General features: G+C 41.1%; 1 protein-coding gene across 2 annotated transcripts in view; it reads left to right on the top strand.

Moving 5' to 3' along the window:
* dok6 (docking protein 6) overlaps positions 1-18,375 on the top strand; it is a 56,519-nt gene that overhangs the window by 29,220 nt on the left and 8,924 nt on the right. For both annotated transcript variants that reach the window (XM_026179448.1, XM_026179449.1), the window contains exons 3-8: positions 2,541-2,648; positions 8,591-8,705; positions 12,338-12,457; positions 14,036-14,225; positions 14,612-14,750; positions 15,805-15,910. In XM_026179448.1, coding sequence (XP_026035233.1) covers positions 2,541-2,648; positions 8,591-8,705; positions 12,338-12,457; positions 14,036-14,225; positions 14,612-14,750; positions 15,805-15,910 — 778 coding nt within the window. The remainder of the gene's footprint in view (positions 1-2,540; positions 2,649-8,590; positions 8,706-12,337; positions 12,458-14,035; positions 14,226-14,611; positions 14,751-15,804; positions 15,911-18,375) is intronic.

Here is an 18,375-nt window from a genome sequence, read left to right as displayed (position 1 = left end):
GAACACCGGCTCTCGAGGCCTGGAGTTGGTCACCCCTGCCCGAGAGGGTTACCTATGCACTATCTAGTTGGACAATCTAATTCAGGGGTGGGGCACTCCAGGCCTCAAGGGCTGTAGTCCTTCAGGTTTTAGATAACACCCTGGGTCAACATACCTGAAACAAATGATTAGTTCATTACCAGGCCTCTGGAGAACTTCAGGACATGTTGAGGAGGTAATTTAGACATTTACCAGCTGTGTTTTAGACGCATCTAAAACCTGCAGGACGCCGGCTCTCGAGGCCTGGAGTTGGCCACCGGTGACATAGAGGGTTACCTATACACTATGTAGTTGGACAATCTAGTTGCAACCAGCAGCTAGCTTCAAGGAATAAACACCAAGCAAATGGCCTGTAGTGTGGATGCACGTTTAAACAAAAAAATATATAAAAATAATTAAAAAAAACCCCATCAAGTAAAGCAAGGAAATATCAGGACGATATATACATTTTAAGTTATTTTGTTTTCCCTCAAACACAGTTATTTACCCAAGACTTTCTTTCTTCACTATCTTATTGATGACAGCTGATGAACTACTACAACTTTAGTCTTTCCATTATTGGAACCAACTCAAAATGAGACTTTTAAATCATAGTTAAACACTTTTAGAGCCTCTTGGAGTGAGAAAATATAAGGTTAGTAGTCAGATCCCAGGTCCCAGCTTCCATAGATAATGACTGTTGCTTTTCAGCCCCCTCCACCCCCAGTAATCACTATAATGCACAGTCATCTCCTACACCAGAGAGGGCCACAGTACATGTCTCTGCATGAGAATATTGGCCCAAAGTTATCTGCAATTGCAATCACATTACACCAAGTTTAAACTAAGTTATAAAATTGCAATGCTTAAACAGCAGTTTGCAAACTCTAAGGAACACAAGTTATTTGTTGAGTTTGAAGTGTTTCGAATACATTATTGTTTATTTCAAGTTCTGCAACAATATGTGTTTGTGTAGGCACAAAATCTAAAGTAAAGCTTTAGCGCTGGCAGATTTAGGCCATATTTGGCTTATTGATAATAAATAAATAAGCACAGCAGAGCACCACAGAGAAAATCTATTCATAATTGGATGAAAATATTCAGAATCTTGGATTTCAAAAAGGATTTTCGATTCCACCAAAACATTTTAATTTGATTTTCATTTCCCTCACATATTTATCCGCACAGCACCTTTGACAGCTTAGGCATCAGGACACTCATTTCTTAAATTATTACCTTTTCCCATTATTTCCCCCCCATGAGTAATTATCTTGGTTATTTAACAGTTTTTATCTGCTTTTATCCCCATCTGCTCTCTGCTCTGCTGTGAAAAGGTTATGTCACCAAACTGTGCGCCCAACAGGATTTAGCAACATTTTAATCTGAATCTGACGACAGCTGGATGGATGTTGTTTTCTGCCGGCGGTCATAAATCTGATCCAAACCACACCTTTGTAATCCCAGCGCAGCAGGTTTGGAGTGTTTACAGTGAGATTATGTAACCTTTCGAAGAACAACTCACAAATTCCTCCTACTCATTTCATAAACAGCCTTTTAGCTTAACTCAGCACACCTCGCAGTTTTGCTGCTGTAGTCTGGCATGACTTTAGATAGATACTACTATTGTTACTCTACATTTCAGCATCTTTATCTGATGCAGAAAGTTGAATACCCTTATTTAACAAGTAATAAGAAGATATATTTTTACAGGATTATATTTTTCATATATTTTTCAATAGATCGTCATGAATGTTTATTGCTATGACATAAAAAGTGCTCAGGGGCATTTAAAATATTGTTCTTCAGAGGAATGCAGATAATCTTACCATCAACATGAAGCTAATTAGATGTTTCCCAATGCTGCATCTCATCGGTAATTTGCTTGAGGATTGAGAATAACAGATCCTTAAATGTAGCAGGTCCAATGTCTGAATGTCCTCTGTACCCATAAAATATCAACATTACAAATCCAAGGCATGCACTTACTGGAGTTGCCACTGATCCAAGTGAAATCTTAATTTACGCAGTGGAAAAACTGCTAGCAACCTGTGTGGTCCTTTCACTCGGAGTGACCCCAGCGAAGGTCACAGGTTAAAGTTGTTCTTCATACCACAAGTGCTACTGTGTTGAGGTGTTTGACCTCATTTTGATCCTTTCATTCTCAAATAAAATAACATTTCCCAGAATTCATAGTGGTTAAGTATTCAGCAATCAGTGTAAGGATCAGTGTTATTGATTTTTTGTCAGCGCTTTCCAATTTTAAATTTGATGAATGAGCCCTGAGGTCAATCTATTTTTCCTTATATAATATCCACAGCTTCACTAATATATTTATTCACTTTGCTTGGACGTTTTGCTGGTTTTGGGATTTTTTTTATTGGCATTAACAGTATGTTTTGATTCCAGGATGATAGCTCATCTTGCTAACTTTTCTATCTAGTTGATTTTATTCTGGTCTGACTTTCATATGATGGTGTAGTTTTATATCTGCGGTTACCATAATATTTGTTGTCTGTTGTCAGATCTTCCGGAGGTGTTGGCTGGTGTTCAAGAAAGCCTCGAGTAAAGGACCCCGGCGGTTAGAGAAGTACCCAGATGAGAAGGCAGCCTACTTCAGGAGCTTCCACAAGGTAAACAAATGACTCAAAAACATCACTAACATCATTCCTTTTTTATTAACTGTTTGTCTTGATGTCTTCTTTAGTAGATAAAATGATTATTGAGTACTAGATCAACATAATTGATTGTGATTTTGATCCTATGGCTGTGACTAATACGAGTTGTGATCATCTATCAGTTACTTCTTGATTAATCTGTCCATCACCCTATGAAATGACAACCTCATATTCCCAGCCCAGTGTAATGTCTTAGGTTAAGACAAGGAGTTCAAAATATTTAAAATAATATGTTAAAATTGATCAGGGAATTTTAACATTTCTGATTAAAAGAGGAAATAAATAATCCATCTTCTTAGCTGTGGGGATTAGGATTACTTTTTCATATGAAAATCTGTGGCCTTATCTGTGGCTCAAAAAGGATTTTCTTTAAATCTGAAGATGTTTAAAACATCATTAAATAATTTTTGTAGAGACGCACCGATTGCAGTTTTCTCAACAGAATTAGGTTTCTGATTTTCCTCCAAGTTTGACCTGCTGATAACATTTTTTGCTGATTCCACCTTTACCTGACAGATTTTACTGAACAAAACCAGGTGCAACAGATTCATGTAGCACATTTTAGATACATTGTTTTCCAATATGTTTATCTCCATAATCTTTCTCATTACTGCTTTGATCCTTTCCTCTTTGAGGCTGCCGGCTTGTGGTTTGGGAAACACAACGGTTCACTTTAGCTAATTTTGGGCCTCCACTCACTTCCACGCTAACAAAGTGGCATGTGGCCATGAGTGTGTTCTTTTCTGTTCTATTGTATGACACATTATGAACAAAACAAGTACTCAATAGTCACTCTGAACAACGTAACATATTACATTGTATTTATTTACACAGTGCTGACTTTTTGTGTGCTGGACCAGTACCACGCTGTGGTATTCCCAGTGTTGGAGAGAAAATTCTCATTGTGGGTGGTGAGGTTTAAGGATGCCAATGTCACTCAGTTCATTGGTCGATCATGATAATGCAGCATGTAGTGACCGCATTACCGTGAAATTAGGAATCAATATTCATAATCTCCAGAGTATGATTCGTGATGATTTAGTAACACCCTGACCTTTCGTCTAATGTAATCATTAGACATCACTTTGTATTTGACTCTACTGAAGTCGATGAAACTGTAGCCTCTATAGAAAACCATATATGCAACACCCAGTGGGTATTTAAGGTCATTAGAGGACCTTGAAACTAAAAGTTTGTCCGATCTTTGTCCTCTTGAATCCCAAAAGAAGATTAAACCTGCTGTGTGACTCCTCATGTAGCAGCCTAAGGTACTGTCTAAATGCTGATGACATTGACATGCAGAGCACAATTACAAGACGGCAGCCGAGTTTCATTTTGCAGGTTGGCCAATTGGTGGAATTAATTTGCTTCAGCTGATAAAATCTGATGGAAGTGGTCCCCCAGTAAAAATGAGATGTCAGGAACTGTCCTCTTAAAATCCTCCTGTCCTCTTCAAACTACAGAAACAAATGTTCTGGTAAAAGTCTCATGTGAACTGATTTTCAAGATATATGTATATTTTTTTCAATTTCCAGCACGACTTCTAAGAAAAGTATCTGCTGCTTATCTTTTAAGAGTATATTACTCACAAGGTGCTTTTTACACTGAATAAAAAGATTATGGAATATGGTTGTGCACAACTGTGCCTTGTTTTCATCTTGATGTATTAAGTTCTGTCCATTGGCCTCAGATGATGAAGTTAAGGATCTATTAAGACACAGTTTGTAACTTTATCTTGTCCTTTGGGGCCTTTTTCCTCCCTTCAGAAAGTAATAATCCAGAGTATAATATCTCACTCCCTGCTTCTTAAGCCCTTTTGAAATACTCCAATTATGGCTCATTATCATGGTGAGTGGAGACGATGTTAAAGGAGTAGCACTGTGAACTATGTTTTATCATAATGAGGGGAGATAACTGCAGATAATAGGGGACTGTGACATCAGTTTCTCATAAGGCAATATGTTTGAGAGAAGATTTATTACTCTTTACTACTTGTGATTGTGAGTCAGCTGTGAGATTTTTCATTTTTGGTAGAATTTAACATTTTTTTCCACATTCCTGTCTGAGAAAGCTTGTATACAAGCTAGGTAGGTGTTTTGATCCATTTCCTTAGCTCGCTTTGCTGCTACAGTATCAGCCATGTATTGTGAATGAAACATCTCTATGCCTACTGCATCATGCTGTCACATGGGGCATCCTGTGTGGCTGTAACTCCCCTCCCAGAGGGATCTCATACACTCAGTGCTGGAGTGAACGATGAGTGCACACATGCACCAGTGCGCCTGGTAATGCATCGCCACAAAGATCAAGAAAGGTCCCGTCTGAGGGCTTCATTCAACGCTGCAGTGCTTTGGGGGGAAATAGGCTGCACTGGTGGCTGATTTACACAATCAACACAAAGGAGATTGGCTTTTTTTCCCTTTCTTTCTCCATTCCCTCTTCTCTCTCCCACTCGTCTCCCTCTCCCTGTGCAGTTTTTGCTGTCTGAGGAGCACTGGTCCACGCAGTAAAAAGTCCCTGAATATTTTTAGCTCTCTGAAAAGTTGTTCTCCTTTGTGCTACATTTCCTGAGCTCTCCTGAGGTCCTGACAGGAGCAGTTAACATGAAATGATGGAGCTGTAGCTAAATGCCTAATTTGTACACATGGATGTGGAACTAACCAGCAAAGCAGGGAGAGCTGAGCAGACTGAGCCTCACTAGTGCAGCTGGTTGTTCCTCCAATTTGGTCAAAATAGCAAAAATTATTGTACAAACTATGTTGCACTTTTATACAAAAGCCGTATGACTAAATTCATATTTTATGTCTGTTAAATCAGAACCAGATCTCATCTGAACAAAATCCTGTAGCATGTGTGGGTAGGGCGTAAGGTTTAAGCTCGCTATGAAACTCCATAATCAAGATTTGCTTAATCATCCGTTATCAGGGCGGATGTCAAATTGTTGAATCTCAGCTCCTGTGCATAGCAAATGGGGAAGGGAGCAAATACCACAAGATGATCTTTTTGTAGTCAAATGTCTTGGGCCACACATCCTTTCTTTATATTTTACTTCCAAGGAGCCAGCCGTTCTTGTATTGAGCACTAGTTCTCCAAGGTATCTGAAGGTGGTTTTTTTTTTTTTAGCTTAAACTATGAAAAATGCAACACATAGCATGCTATGGTAAATGGTAAATGGCCTGTATTTGTATAGCGCTTTTCTAGTCCCTAAGGACCCCAAAGCGCTTTACACAACCTGTCATCCACCCATTCACACACACATTCACACACTGGTGATGGCAAGCTACAATGTAGCCACAGCCACCCTGGGGCGCACTGACAGAGGCGAGGCTGCCGGACACTGGCGCCACCGGGCCCTCTGACCACCACCAGTGAAAGGGATAAAATTGTATGTTTACACCATCAAGTTGTTTTCCAAAGAGCTATTAGCTAAAAACCTAGCATATTTGTCAGCATGGCATGCAGTTTTTTCTTTTAAAATGTAGGGAAAGTGGACAAGAGGACAACAAAAGAAGTGGCAGATCTAAAAATCTATTGACAGAAGATGAACTGAAAATCTTGTCCTTAAGAAACCGCAAAAAAATAGAGTAAAGATCTGACGCAGGACCTGAGAGATGCTCTGGACCTTCAGTTGATCCATATACTATTACCCAACGTCTCATCAGAAGTGGTCTCAGTAGAAGGGTCCTTGACAATGAGTAAAAAATGAGCTGACCTAAACACACAAGGGAACACTATCTGTCATGGATTGGGCTCCCCAGAGGCAGAACCTCAAAGCCCAAGGAGGTATTTCTGAAGACTACCTAAAGAAATCACAATAATGTTTCAGACTGTGTTGATCAAAGGTGGTCATAACAAATATTGACTGTCAAGCTTGTTAGACCTGCATAAACTCTTATTTTTGTCTTATATTTTTATTTTGCTGCAAATGTTTCAATAAATCACAGCATCAGTTGTTCATTTTTCTAGCAAAATATAAAGAAATGAGGGGTGGCTCAAATGACTAACAGTCTTCCCTGTTTTGCACAGTACTGTATATTCAGGTGGATGAGGACTTGAAGATCAAGTACATGTTTAGAATAAGAATTTATTTTTTAGAGCAATGTACAACTGCAACACAGTTTACATTAATAATCTCACTTTGGACACTGCAGAAAGAGAGCCAACAGTAATATATTCAACCAGCCAACATTGGTTACTTTATTGTTTATTATTTTCACAATAGGAAACTGCTGCTTTAGATTATAGCAGAAACACTGTAAAATTACAGTTCCATGCTGGAAAACCAATAAACAGTACTTTACTGTGATTTAACAGGAGAGATCGTTAGCCGCTAGAAGACGAAGCCACTTGATGGAGAACAGCTGTTCTACTCTAACACTGGCACTTGTAAAACTAGCTTTTAACCCCATGTCGACCGCTGTTAGATGGAATTCTGTTAAATTTAGTTCACAGTTCAACTTCAAAATACCTGCAAACCTAATTGCATTCTCTTTAACCTCAGCCGCTCTTTACATTTCATGCTAATTAGCAAACATGAGCATGCTAGTAGGCTAATCTACTTAGAGAAGATGGTACCTTTTATTTAGCATACAAGTTAGACTACACTGAGCCACTAGTATGACTTGGGTTCCAGTTTTCCAAACATGAGATTTCTCTTCCACCTCATGTCTGCTATGCATGAAAGCTAAACATGAATAAAGATGAAGAGGAAAGAATGGGAGAGGAAATAGGTCTCATCAGAAATGATTCACTATGCTTGGACTAAAGCACCTCAGGCTGGGAATGCACCCAAATCTCTCATTTCACACACGCATCACACAGATAAAGACTAAAACATGCGCAGTTACACACTAAACACAAACAGGGAAAGAAAGAGATGAGAGGCTGGTGACAGTCACTGCTTAGAAATTCCCAGCGTTGACGCTTACTTTGTGTCAGTTATGAATTGCCTGCCCGAGGACAAATTCATACCGTATCTCATATGAAATATTTAGATACCATCTTTGAGAGGGGATAAGAAAAATAAACAAACGGGACAAAAAACAAAGCACTTCTTATCTTTCAGTATTGTAGCCTCTGATTTACTTCTTCATCTGTTGTATTTCCAGTTGAAGTTCAATATTTCGGGGCAAATGCATTAAATCTAATATTATCAAACAGAAATCTCAAGTCCACATATCCTGTGTGTGTCTAAGGTCTGGTCCCTTAACTTTTAACAGTCAAGCTGTACTATACAGGGAGCCCAGCTAATTCATTCCCAACAGTCTGGCAAACTGCCCACAGTTAGCACACAATGGACTACACTAATGTAATGGGTCTTATCTACTAGGCAGAGTGAACACAGAGAAGACTGTTGAACAAAATGGCCTGTAAATGCGGTTTATATTTAATTAAATGTAATCTTCTCTTTTTTTCATTTGCTCAATCAATCTCCTGGTAAAGTGATTTAGATGCTTATGATCGCGCTCCTGTCTATTGACTGGAAGGGCAGCTTTGAGGAGATGAACAATAGATGTGCTGTGTATACCGAAAGAGCACCGGGTCATGTTTATTCATAGGGGAGCCTTTAAAATAAATAACATACTTACATTTTACACATCACGCTGCAGCAGGCTTTATGATGCAGGAAGCTGACACTGCGTGTGATTTCTTTCTGTTTTAAGATACTTTTTGTAATCAGCCGAATAACTACTTCTGTTTATGTATCCCTTAAGATCACCCCCATCGCCCTTTTTTGTTTTGTTTTGTTTTAATTCACCCCTTTAATGCTAAGCCTCTAACTGCTATTGCAATTTCAGCAAAGCTGTGCAAGGCTGCAATTAAACCATGCTGCTGCAGCTGCTGCTGGTAGCTGTGTTCATTCAAGGCAATATCCTCCTGCCACACTCTCTTTTTAGATCACTGAGCTCCATAACATCAAGAACATTACCCGGATGCCACGGGAGACAAAAAAGCATGCTGTGGCGATCATCTTCTGTGACGACACGTCCAAGACATTCGCCTGCGAATCAGGTAAAAATCAAAATTACTATTTTTTTTTTTCTCTAGCCACTTCGGAGCAAGGACAGCACCAATTTCAAGTGTCATTTCTTATAAATACGCCGGTAGGTGTAAGGTGAGGACTGGCGGCGTGTTTTTTTTGAAAAGTTTGACGAGAAGTGGAAGGAGAGTGAGAAGTGAGAGGTTGAAGGAGAAAGACAAATAGAATGAGTGAGATGAGGGAGGCAGCGGAGAACTGGAGTTTAGCCAAGTGATGCTCATTTGCCGCTATATTAAGAAGTGGGAGGATCTGTTCCGAAATATTGATTTTCATAGTGCAGGTATGAAAACTGATATCGGGCATAATTTGCGGCGTGTTTCAACTCAATTATAGACTGTAACAATACAGATTGTTTCTAATACGTGGATAGACAGCAAAGAAGGCTCTGGATCTGCACACGGATGTGTTTTTTGTGCAAAGCTGAAAGCAGAGGGTTAGGTAAGGTGGATGCACCTTACTTAACATCTTAACTCCACTCTTGCAGGTGTGCATTTGGAAATATTCGCATATGACATGGAGAGTTGTGAACTCATATCTTAACTCTCTCCTCTGCTAGATCAGTCCTCTCACACCACCGTATGAGTGTCTTTTTCCCCTTTTTTGACCATCAACCTTCCACATCTGATATCCTTCATTTCTCTTGCATCACATGATATCCACAAGTGTTAAATTTGTGGAAATTAGCAAAAATGTGGCATCCTGTAAATAAGAGGTTCAGGTTGTATCAGATTTAAATTTGGCATGCTGCCTATTTTCTACAGTGCAACAACAGTGAGTGTATGGATTTAAAAACTGGCATTTTTAAAGTGCAGTCATTTCTTAAGGCATTCATACAAATGTGCCAATAATTGGATGTTCACTGTTTTTTAAAAGCAAAGAGAAAAAGCAGATAATTAGGTCTCATGAAGCTCTCTTGATATTTTAGTTTTTTAAAAATAACCATTTTATGCCTCCATCTAAGCAGTACCGTGTTGTTTGGTGTGCTGTTGAGGAAACACGGGATGGAACAAAGGAAAAATCATTTAAAATTCCTGACAGCTTTGGGTGCATCTGACAAATATGCACATAAGGAGAGATGAGCATGACCTGAAGAGATGAGAATCCTGTCAAGTGTGCCAACTCTTTAAATTCCACAGCCGAATGGGGCCTGACAGCACGTATACAAGTGGATATACATTTTGCATTTGTCTGGATAACGGCACCTTCTCCCGAAACAGGAAATACAAAGAAAGCTCGACTGTCTTTTGATTTGATTCTCACATATACTGTCACTCCAGCTTCATCTTGCCAGCACATCCATCCTTTTCCACAGCACACCTCCACACTGAGACATCCTCCCGCAACATCTCTTCATGCATGGCACATGGAGTTGCGAGGTTGCTTCTGTGCTGATGAACTGTTTGCTTAGCTGATTTTCCACTCACTGGCCTTAAAAAGTGTGGGAGTTTAGAGGCCAAGAAGGCCATGGCAACTGAATGAGAAAAGCTGAATCTGGGGAGGCATGAGGAAAGAGCTCAAATTCAGAGCTGCTGGTGCTGCCTGTAAATGTGTGGCTCCAAAGTTTCTCTTTTTTGTATGTGTGAATGAAGCGCTCCAGGCAGCAGCAGACCTTTCCTTCACCCTGCAGAGTAATGTAGATCTGTCCCATTGACAATGCTTGTCAGAGCTGAGCTGACAAACAGGTTGTCTTGCAATGGCGGCAAATACGCCAGGAAGACACGCCAATGTTCTCTCGCATTTTACACGAGTGCATGAGGATTTTTTCGTAAGCAAACACAGAAACATGGTAGAATTCCCACACTTGCACATGTGTCTCTGTACACATGAGTGGCCATAGTTACAAATCCCAGTGCTCTCCAGGGCCAGGGAGCTTCAGAAAGATAAACAACTCTGGCGTTTGCCTCATTTCGCACTTCAGTGACTTTCACCAAACGTTCATGTAAGACAATTGGAAATCTTCTGCACTGTAAACACAATTTTTCTGACTTAACAGGAAGGAAAATTGGTATTCACACGTAACACACTGCCACACAGACTTCCAGATTTGATTCATGAAATCATTTGTTTCCACTTAGCCTTAAATTAAAAAATCTGTCTCACAATAAATGTTCTGCTTCGTTTCTGACTTTCATCCGTAGCAGGCGCAACTTCTTCCACGCAGCTCATTTCCTTAATCCAAGATTGTTGTTTTGGAAGGAAACAATAATTGTCCTAATTCCCTAAATTTCTCAAAATTAGCCAACAATGCTCATTCACTGTGGCTCTATGTTACTAAACATAAATTTGGAAGTTAAAGCCCCAACACAAGACTCGTAACCCCGTGTGCCCCCAAAGGTGTCCTGCTAAGGCACCTTTGGAGACTATTAATACCACCTATACATTAAATATGAATACAGCTGGTTAGCTCACCTCATTACAGCATTTCAGGGAGTTATTGGATCAGATGATTCTGTGTAAAACCTCAGCGGCACTTAAAGCGGTACCTTAATTTGCTTTCTGTAGGAATGAAATAAAAAAGAAATGGTAAAAAAAGAGCCCTCAAATCTTAACTTCAGCATTTTGGATACATTCTTAATTTCTCATTGAGAGAGGGAGTAACAAGGGTTTGGAAAAAATAATAATGTCACGTTACTAAGGTGCTCATGTGCACACTTGTAAAGAGAGACGAGATCCTGGAGTTGCATTTCAATCAAATCCAAACATTTTGCACTTTAAAGGACTGTTTATGTAGGAATATAGAAGATGAATGTTGCATGTATAAAACAATGAAATGGAACAAAAAGCAGCAATTATTCCTTTAGTGGAAATTAAAATACCACGAGGGAAAAAGTCATTTACTCTGTGGCTCTGGACCTGCTGCGTCTCTGATTCACTCCTCCAGCCAATTGTTGTTCCTTGTGAGTCATGCATCCACTTAACCTGCTAAACACAACCCAATCAGAGGCACTGCAGGGCGGTCCATTAGCCTTTTCAAAGTAAAAGCCATCTGATGTGTTACACATTCATGCTAATTTTGACAACCTTATTTTGGAAAATGCAAAATGATTGTAAACTGCCTTTCTACACTAAATATGACTCTATAGCCAGGTTATATGTTTGATTGCTTATTGTGGTGGAAACATCCACCCTAACTATGTCTGAAGGGAAAGAGAGTATAAAACTTAAAAAAAAAAAAGTTGAATTAATGTATTTCCTTTCCAGCTAACAAGCAAAATTCCTTCTCCAATTTGGGAAATAGCTTATTGATTACCTGAGTAGATTATCGCTAGTTTCAGATTTACTCTGGCCATATTGTTTTAGCTGTGCTACTTATATTTTATAGCCTTAGAGCTGAGTATTGGCAGATAATGGAGGAGAAACCCCGTCTTCATCTGGACAGAATCCACTGCCTTTTTTAATCTGCACCAAATCAATCAGACTGATCCCCCCCCCCCCCCCCCCCCCCCTTTCACTGTTTGCTGTACTGTTGCCTTGTGCATGTAACGCATTACTCCTGAAATTCCATGGATGGTTTATTTCGTATGTGTAACATGTACAGTATGTGTTGTCGTGTATGTGTGTGGTTAATGGTGGACATTCCTTTATGCTGTGCTACTGTGTGCAGAGCTGGATGCAGAGGAATGGTGTAAGCTGCTGTGCATGGAGTGCCTGGGCAGCCGTCTCAATGACATCAGCCTGGGAGAGCCAGACCTGTTAGCAGCGGGGGTGCAGCGGGAGCAGAACGGTGAGTGCCCAATTAGTCCCTGCTAACACGGGGCTAACACAGACAGCCATTCAGGGTCAATCTCGCTCACTCAGCCTGCCACCGAGCAGTTAGCTGATGCAGTCCAGGCCTTTATGTGTTAAAGCAACTAAGACCTCAGAGGGTTAGGTGAATGGAGAACAGCCGCTGTCCAATTAGGCCGGACTAATAATGGCCTTTTTCTTTTTTTTGCCAATACCTGATTCGATGTCCCATGTTACAGCCCATACTTACATTAGCACACACAAGGGTTCAACTTAAGACTTCAGAAGAATGTGTGTGTGTGTGTGTGTGTGTGTGTGTGTGTGTGTGTGTGTGTGTGTGTGTGTGTGTGTGAGCGTGAGCACAGGTCAGTCACAGGCTGCGGCCGGGGCTCTGTTCCAGGCCTAATGAGAAGTGCTGTGCATCACTGGCTTCCCTCATAATGAAGCTTGTCACAGAGATGGATGAGATTATGGCTCCTAAAACCATGTGAAAAAAATCTGCCTCCCCACATATTCCACTTACAGGAAATGAAAATGGAAAAGAGAGGAGACAACAGGGCTCTGCTATCACAGTGGAACTCATTCCCTGTGTAATTTGTAAAGTCGTGGAGGAAATCGAAAAGGCAACAGGCAAAAACGAGCAGTTTAAAGTCGAAAAAAGGGGGCGAGGAATTGAAAAGAACCTGCCGTCATTTCGACCCATTACATCCCGTTGCGGCTGCAGAGTGAAATTGTACTCCTCAACATGAACTTGGCTTCATTCGTTTACGGTATCAATACGAAACGTTTTGACTGTGCCGGGAGTGGGGAGCCAGTTGAACTGTAACACTCGCTCTCTCTTCAGCTGTGGCAGAAATCCTGCTGTTTGTTGCTCCTACAAAGCTTTCAGCAAAGTGTTATGGAGATTAACTGAACTCGTACCTCTCCGCTGCCTCTTTGAGTGAATGAAACAAAAGGCTTTAGCCTGCAATTTCAATTAGTAGCCCTCCCCAAACAGCAGGGGCTGATAATTAGATCAGAGTTCATTTTCACTGTCCCTAAAAATACGCCACACCATGACACTGCCATTCTCTATCCACTGCAGACTCATGGCTTATTTTGAATCATTAAGTGTAATTAGTGAGAACTAATTTAGATCATGGAGGACTCCCCCCCCCCCACACTGTCTCTCTGACTCTCTCTGTCTGCCTGCCTCAGAGAAATGCTTTAATATGAATGGGCAGATCTGGCTCACTGATTCCGGTGCAGCTCACTGGATGGCCGGTTAGACCCACTGCAGTTGAAGTCAGTAAAGTACTGCTTAAAATGCCTTCTGCATCGTAGTTTTTCTCTACTTCTGCGATAGAAGCCATGTTCAGTAACCTTGCAATATTTCAATAATAATAATTCATAACCTTTTTAAAATTTAAACAAAACCGCAGCCCCCGACTAGTCACCTCATGTGGCTTATATTTTATCCACCCTCTAAAGCACCATTTGCTGTTGCGAATGACACAACCCACATCTACGCTCAGTTAAACCGCACTCTTCGCTGTGGGATCCCACCTTCAAGTAAGTCTGCTGTGAATTGTTTCAGAACGCTTCAACGTGTACCTAATGCCCACCCCCAACCTGGACATCTACGGGGAGTGCACCATGCAGATCACTCATGAAAACATCTATCTGTGGGACATTCACAACGCTCGCCTCAAACTCGTCATGTGGCCCCTCAGCTCCTTGCGCAGATACGGCAGAGACTCCACCTGGTTCACTTTCGAGTCCGGAAGGTGCGTGTGTGCGTACGTGCATGCAAATATTTCATGCCTGCTGTTGTCTTACGTGTGATTGAAATGTTAGCAGTGGGAGTGAAAAACTTAGTTTTGGAAAGGTTATAAAAACTTCAACAAAGCAACTTCGGATATCCGAAACATCCCAGGATATCAGCATTTGCCACAGAGCCCTTCAGGCGACGATGTGACAGGTGCCTCTGTGAGCGTGTGTCTGTGTTTGTGTACTGTATCTACTCACGCATGTGTTTATGTGTTTGACTCCAGCGGGCTATTATAGTGTCTCTCTCTCTGTAACTGAACAGTCAGCCATGCATATTTGTAGATCAGCAATCTGAGAGTGAGCGCGATCAAAGTGGGTCTCTGTGTGTGTGTTCCTGGCGCAGGATGTGTGACACAGGAGAGGGTTTGTTCACGTTCCAGACGCGGGAGGGGGAGATGATCTACCAGCGGGTCCACTCGGCCACGCTGGCCATTGCCCAGCAGCATGAGAGGATGATGGAGGAGATGGAGAAGAGCTCCCAGGTACATTTGTGCTTTTTTTTTTTCTCTCTCTCTTCCGTTGTTTATCTTATATCCACCAGCCACACTTGATAAGCCCGACAACTGCCTTCTTGTACCGCCAGCATAACAAGCGGCTAATAATCAATGCTGGTATCAACATGAAGTTGTTGTCGAAATAATTACGTATCACTAACATAGTGAGCTTCGCTTTCTGTAGTTAAAGCATCCTGCTGAAATTGATGCCAGAAGAAACACAAAGACTCCATCTGTGCACACACTTAGACACATATTACTGTAATTTAATAAAACACCTTTCTTCCTCTGGTATTTCTGCAGCTCTTTCCCTGCCTGTTTGAGGCTGATCTGAGGAGCATTTCATTGAGGCTTTTTGCAGAAAGCAGGCAATAGGTCATGATTTTCACACACACAACACACATTTCTCTCTAGGTACTGTATTGCCGCTTTGGACCAGGAGCCCTCTGACACCCCGCCGTCTTGGCCTCGGTTTCCTCCTTCCACCACAACATCATCCCGTGCGTTTCTTCCTTCCTCCCATCCTCCCTGCTATCGTCTGTATTCTTTATTTATGTAGGCCTGCCTAGTGTTTGATGAGCCTTGACCATATGGTCATGCTCCTGGACCCCACCATTTGGGAACTTTTCCAAATGCAGCTACCCTTAGCTCTATAAAATGTACGCTCAGCAACAGAAAACTGACCGCTCATGTAGCAGAATGGGGGAAATGGCATGTTTACTGCTGGGTAAATCCATATTTTTTTCAACACTTAATGTATTTCAAGCTGCTTTTTCTAGACGGGAGTCTTTGGTTTCATGTTGAACGCAAAAATATAAAACGCATCATTCCCTGGCAAAACAACACGGGGACCCCGAACGAGTGTTCATCTCACCCATGACGCAGCCATTCATAGCAGAAACATGCCATTCAGTCTCTAATATGCTGTATTACCCATGCTGTTTGTTTACTGACTATGCAGAGCAATATCACCTGTTGTGAGCGACTGACTGAGAGTGACAGAAAAGTGAGAGACACTGTATGCGTTCTCTGTCTGTTCCAGAGCCACTCCAGAGAGACGCTAACTAAGTCCATCTCCCTGCCACGCAGCGCCTACTGGCAGCACATCACGCGTCAGACCAGCGTGGGGGATCTGTACAGCTACCAAGGTACAAACAAGAAGTCACTAATTGTCATATGCACGGGTTGGGGTTTTGGCTCACCGGCAAGACTGAAAAACTGCTAATGAGGATTACACGACAGTTATGGCTTTAGCTTTTACCTCTGTGTATTTCAGCACTATATACTTTTACAAATATGTACTTTTTAAAGAAATTACTGTTTGTGTCTCGTGCATTGGCTGGTAGTTGCATTTATCTCATGTCTGGCATGCAAACTCAGCCTTATCTGATGCACATCTGATAAGCTTGAGTTCAAGAAAATGAAAGCAGATGAGTTCCACTCTGTGTAAGCACCAATGTTTATAGTCACAAACTCAACACAAGCGGGTGAGCTCTCTCCGCTTTGCTATTAAGATCTTTGGTAAAATGTTAGGCTCCTGTTGAGTTTAATCATACAGAAAAATTAGCCAACAATAATGGAAAATATCCAGATTTAGGTTCAAATTTGTCTTAAGGTAGTCAGATCATAATCTAAGCTATGAATAAATGTATTTATTTTTTTATATCTAGAGGAAATTCACAACCATATTCATCTCAAAGCGTGTCCTTTTGTCTTAAACAACAACTTACAAGTCGAGCTAGGAGTTTCTGTCTCCTGAGTCTGAGCTGGGAGCTGAGACTCTTCCTGTTTTCTTAATGACACAAATTATTTTTTATCGCATAATCACGAATTGCCTGCGCGCTATTGTTCTTGTCCGTATCTAATACATAAATGAGACTAGGTTGTAAAGAGAATGTGCACCCTTAGGATAATGGCATCAGTTAAAGCTAATTGGATTCAGGAGTGAAATCAATGAAACATGATATATGGTGTGAATCAGGGATATTAGAGACTTTTGATCTTAAATAGCAAATTTTTTATGAAGCTGGGGAATGTTACAAAGTTATCTTCTTTCTTCCACGCAAACAAAGTCAGTACAAATGGATATAATTTAGCTCTTTAGCTTCTCTCTAGAAGTGGATGCCTAAATAGATAACTTCAAAAGCTCAGAGACTTAAAAAAAGAAGCCCAAAAAAGGCTTTAGGTTAACATCTCTGTTCCACTTTGTGAATCTGCCGTATGCAAATCAAGCGGAAAGACTGCACGGTGTCCTTGGCAGAACGCAACAGAGCAAGTTGCTTAAAAAAGAACATCACTGCACACCTTAAGTTGCCACAAAGCTCCTTCATGCTGTACTGCACCTGAAAAATCTTTTGTGTGCTAATTAAACTAAGGTTAAATTGTTTGGGAAGAACACGTTGCACTATGTATAGCATGAAAAGGCCCTGCATGCCAACATGAAAACATCAAAAGGTGAACTGAAGCGAAAGGGGGGCATCGCGATTTGGATCTTCTTTGTCGCCTCGGGGATTGGACGGCTCGCCGTCATTGTGCGGAAAATGAATTCTCGAGTTTGTGAAGGTATCCTCCAGGATAATGTCATGTTGGCTGACCAGCTGAGGCTCGGGAGAAGAAGAAGCTGGGCGATGCAGTACAAACATTAAAGCAAATCTACTACAGGCTAAAATGTAACCCAGTGCACATACGCCCAGGAGAGCGGCTCACACCTGAATATTGAGAACACTCGATTGATTCTACATATGGATCTGATTATTCACCCATTCTCAGTTGATTCCTGTTCAATATTCTATGCTTGGAAAAGAAAAAAAAAAAAATAGGCCTACGCAGGTTTTCAGTGTCAACCCAACTGTTGTGTTATCTCAGTCTAGAAACACAGCAGGAAAAAAAAGGCTTTGTGACTCACTCCATTGCCACGAGTTTGATGTGACTGTTTTGGGATGCGCAGCTGTCGGAAAAACACGGCGGCATTGATTAAAAAGGAATCGGCGAGCTTGGAGGTTTCCGGTGGATTTGACTATTTGGAACCTGTTCTTGATTTCCATCCCCGTTCACACCCTCCTAAGAATTTGACTGATGTTCTGAGCTCTCTGAGGATGTCTTTTTCTTTGATAACTAAAAGCAGAGACGCACAAGCATATCTAAATTACAGTATAAAAGACAAGAATGATTTGTGAAAGAAAGCACATTCGTGTTTGCGCACGTGTGCGAGTAAGCGAGAGCGTCTCGAACAGAGTGCATTAATAATGCAGCAGGTGGTCCGTATGCGTCCAAGCTCAGCCCTGTTTGTCCTCTGTGTGAACTTAATGTACACGTATACTTCAGAAGGAGTAAGAGAGTGTGTGTATGTGTGTGTGTTTAATGTCTAGATGTAGACCAGAGGCAGAAAGGTGATTAGTGAGCTGATGCGATTATGCTCTGTCCGTGGTATTAGTTGATTAGTAGACTTATCTGAGGATTATGGGCCTTTTGGCTTTCACTGATAGAGCTAAACAGAAAGCCAGGCTAAGATGGAAGTCGCTCTGACGTCATAATTTTCTTTTGAAAAGCTAAGGCTGGGGTGTTTTTTTTTTCTCTTTTTTTCATTATCATTTAATTGTGGCCGATAAGCTTA

The sequence above is a fragment of the Astatotilapia calliptera genome, chromosome 9 (assembly GCF_900246225.1).
Source record: "Astatotilapia calliptera chromosome 9, fAstCal1.2, whole genome shotgun sequence".
Classification (NCBI taxonomy): Eukaryota; Metazoa; Chordata; class Actinopteri; order Cichliformes; family Cichlidae; genus Astatotilapia; species Astatotilapia calliptera.
The sequence above is the reverse complement of the archived record's forward strand: the minus strand, read 5'-3'. Positions and strand labels throughout refer to the sequence as shown.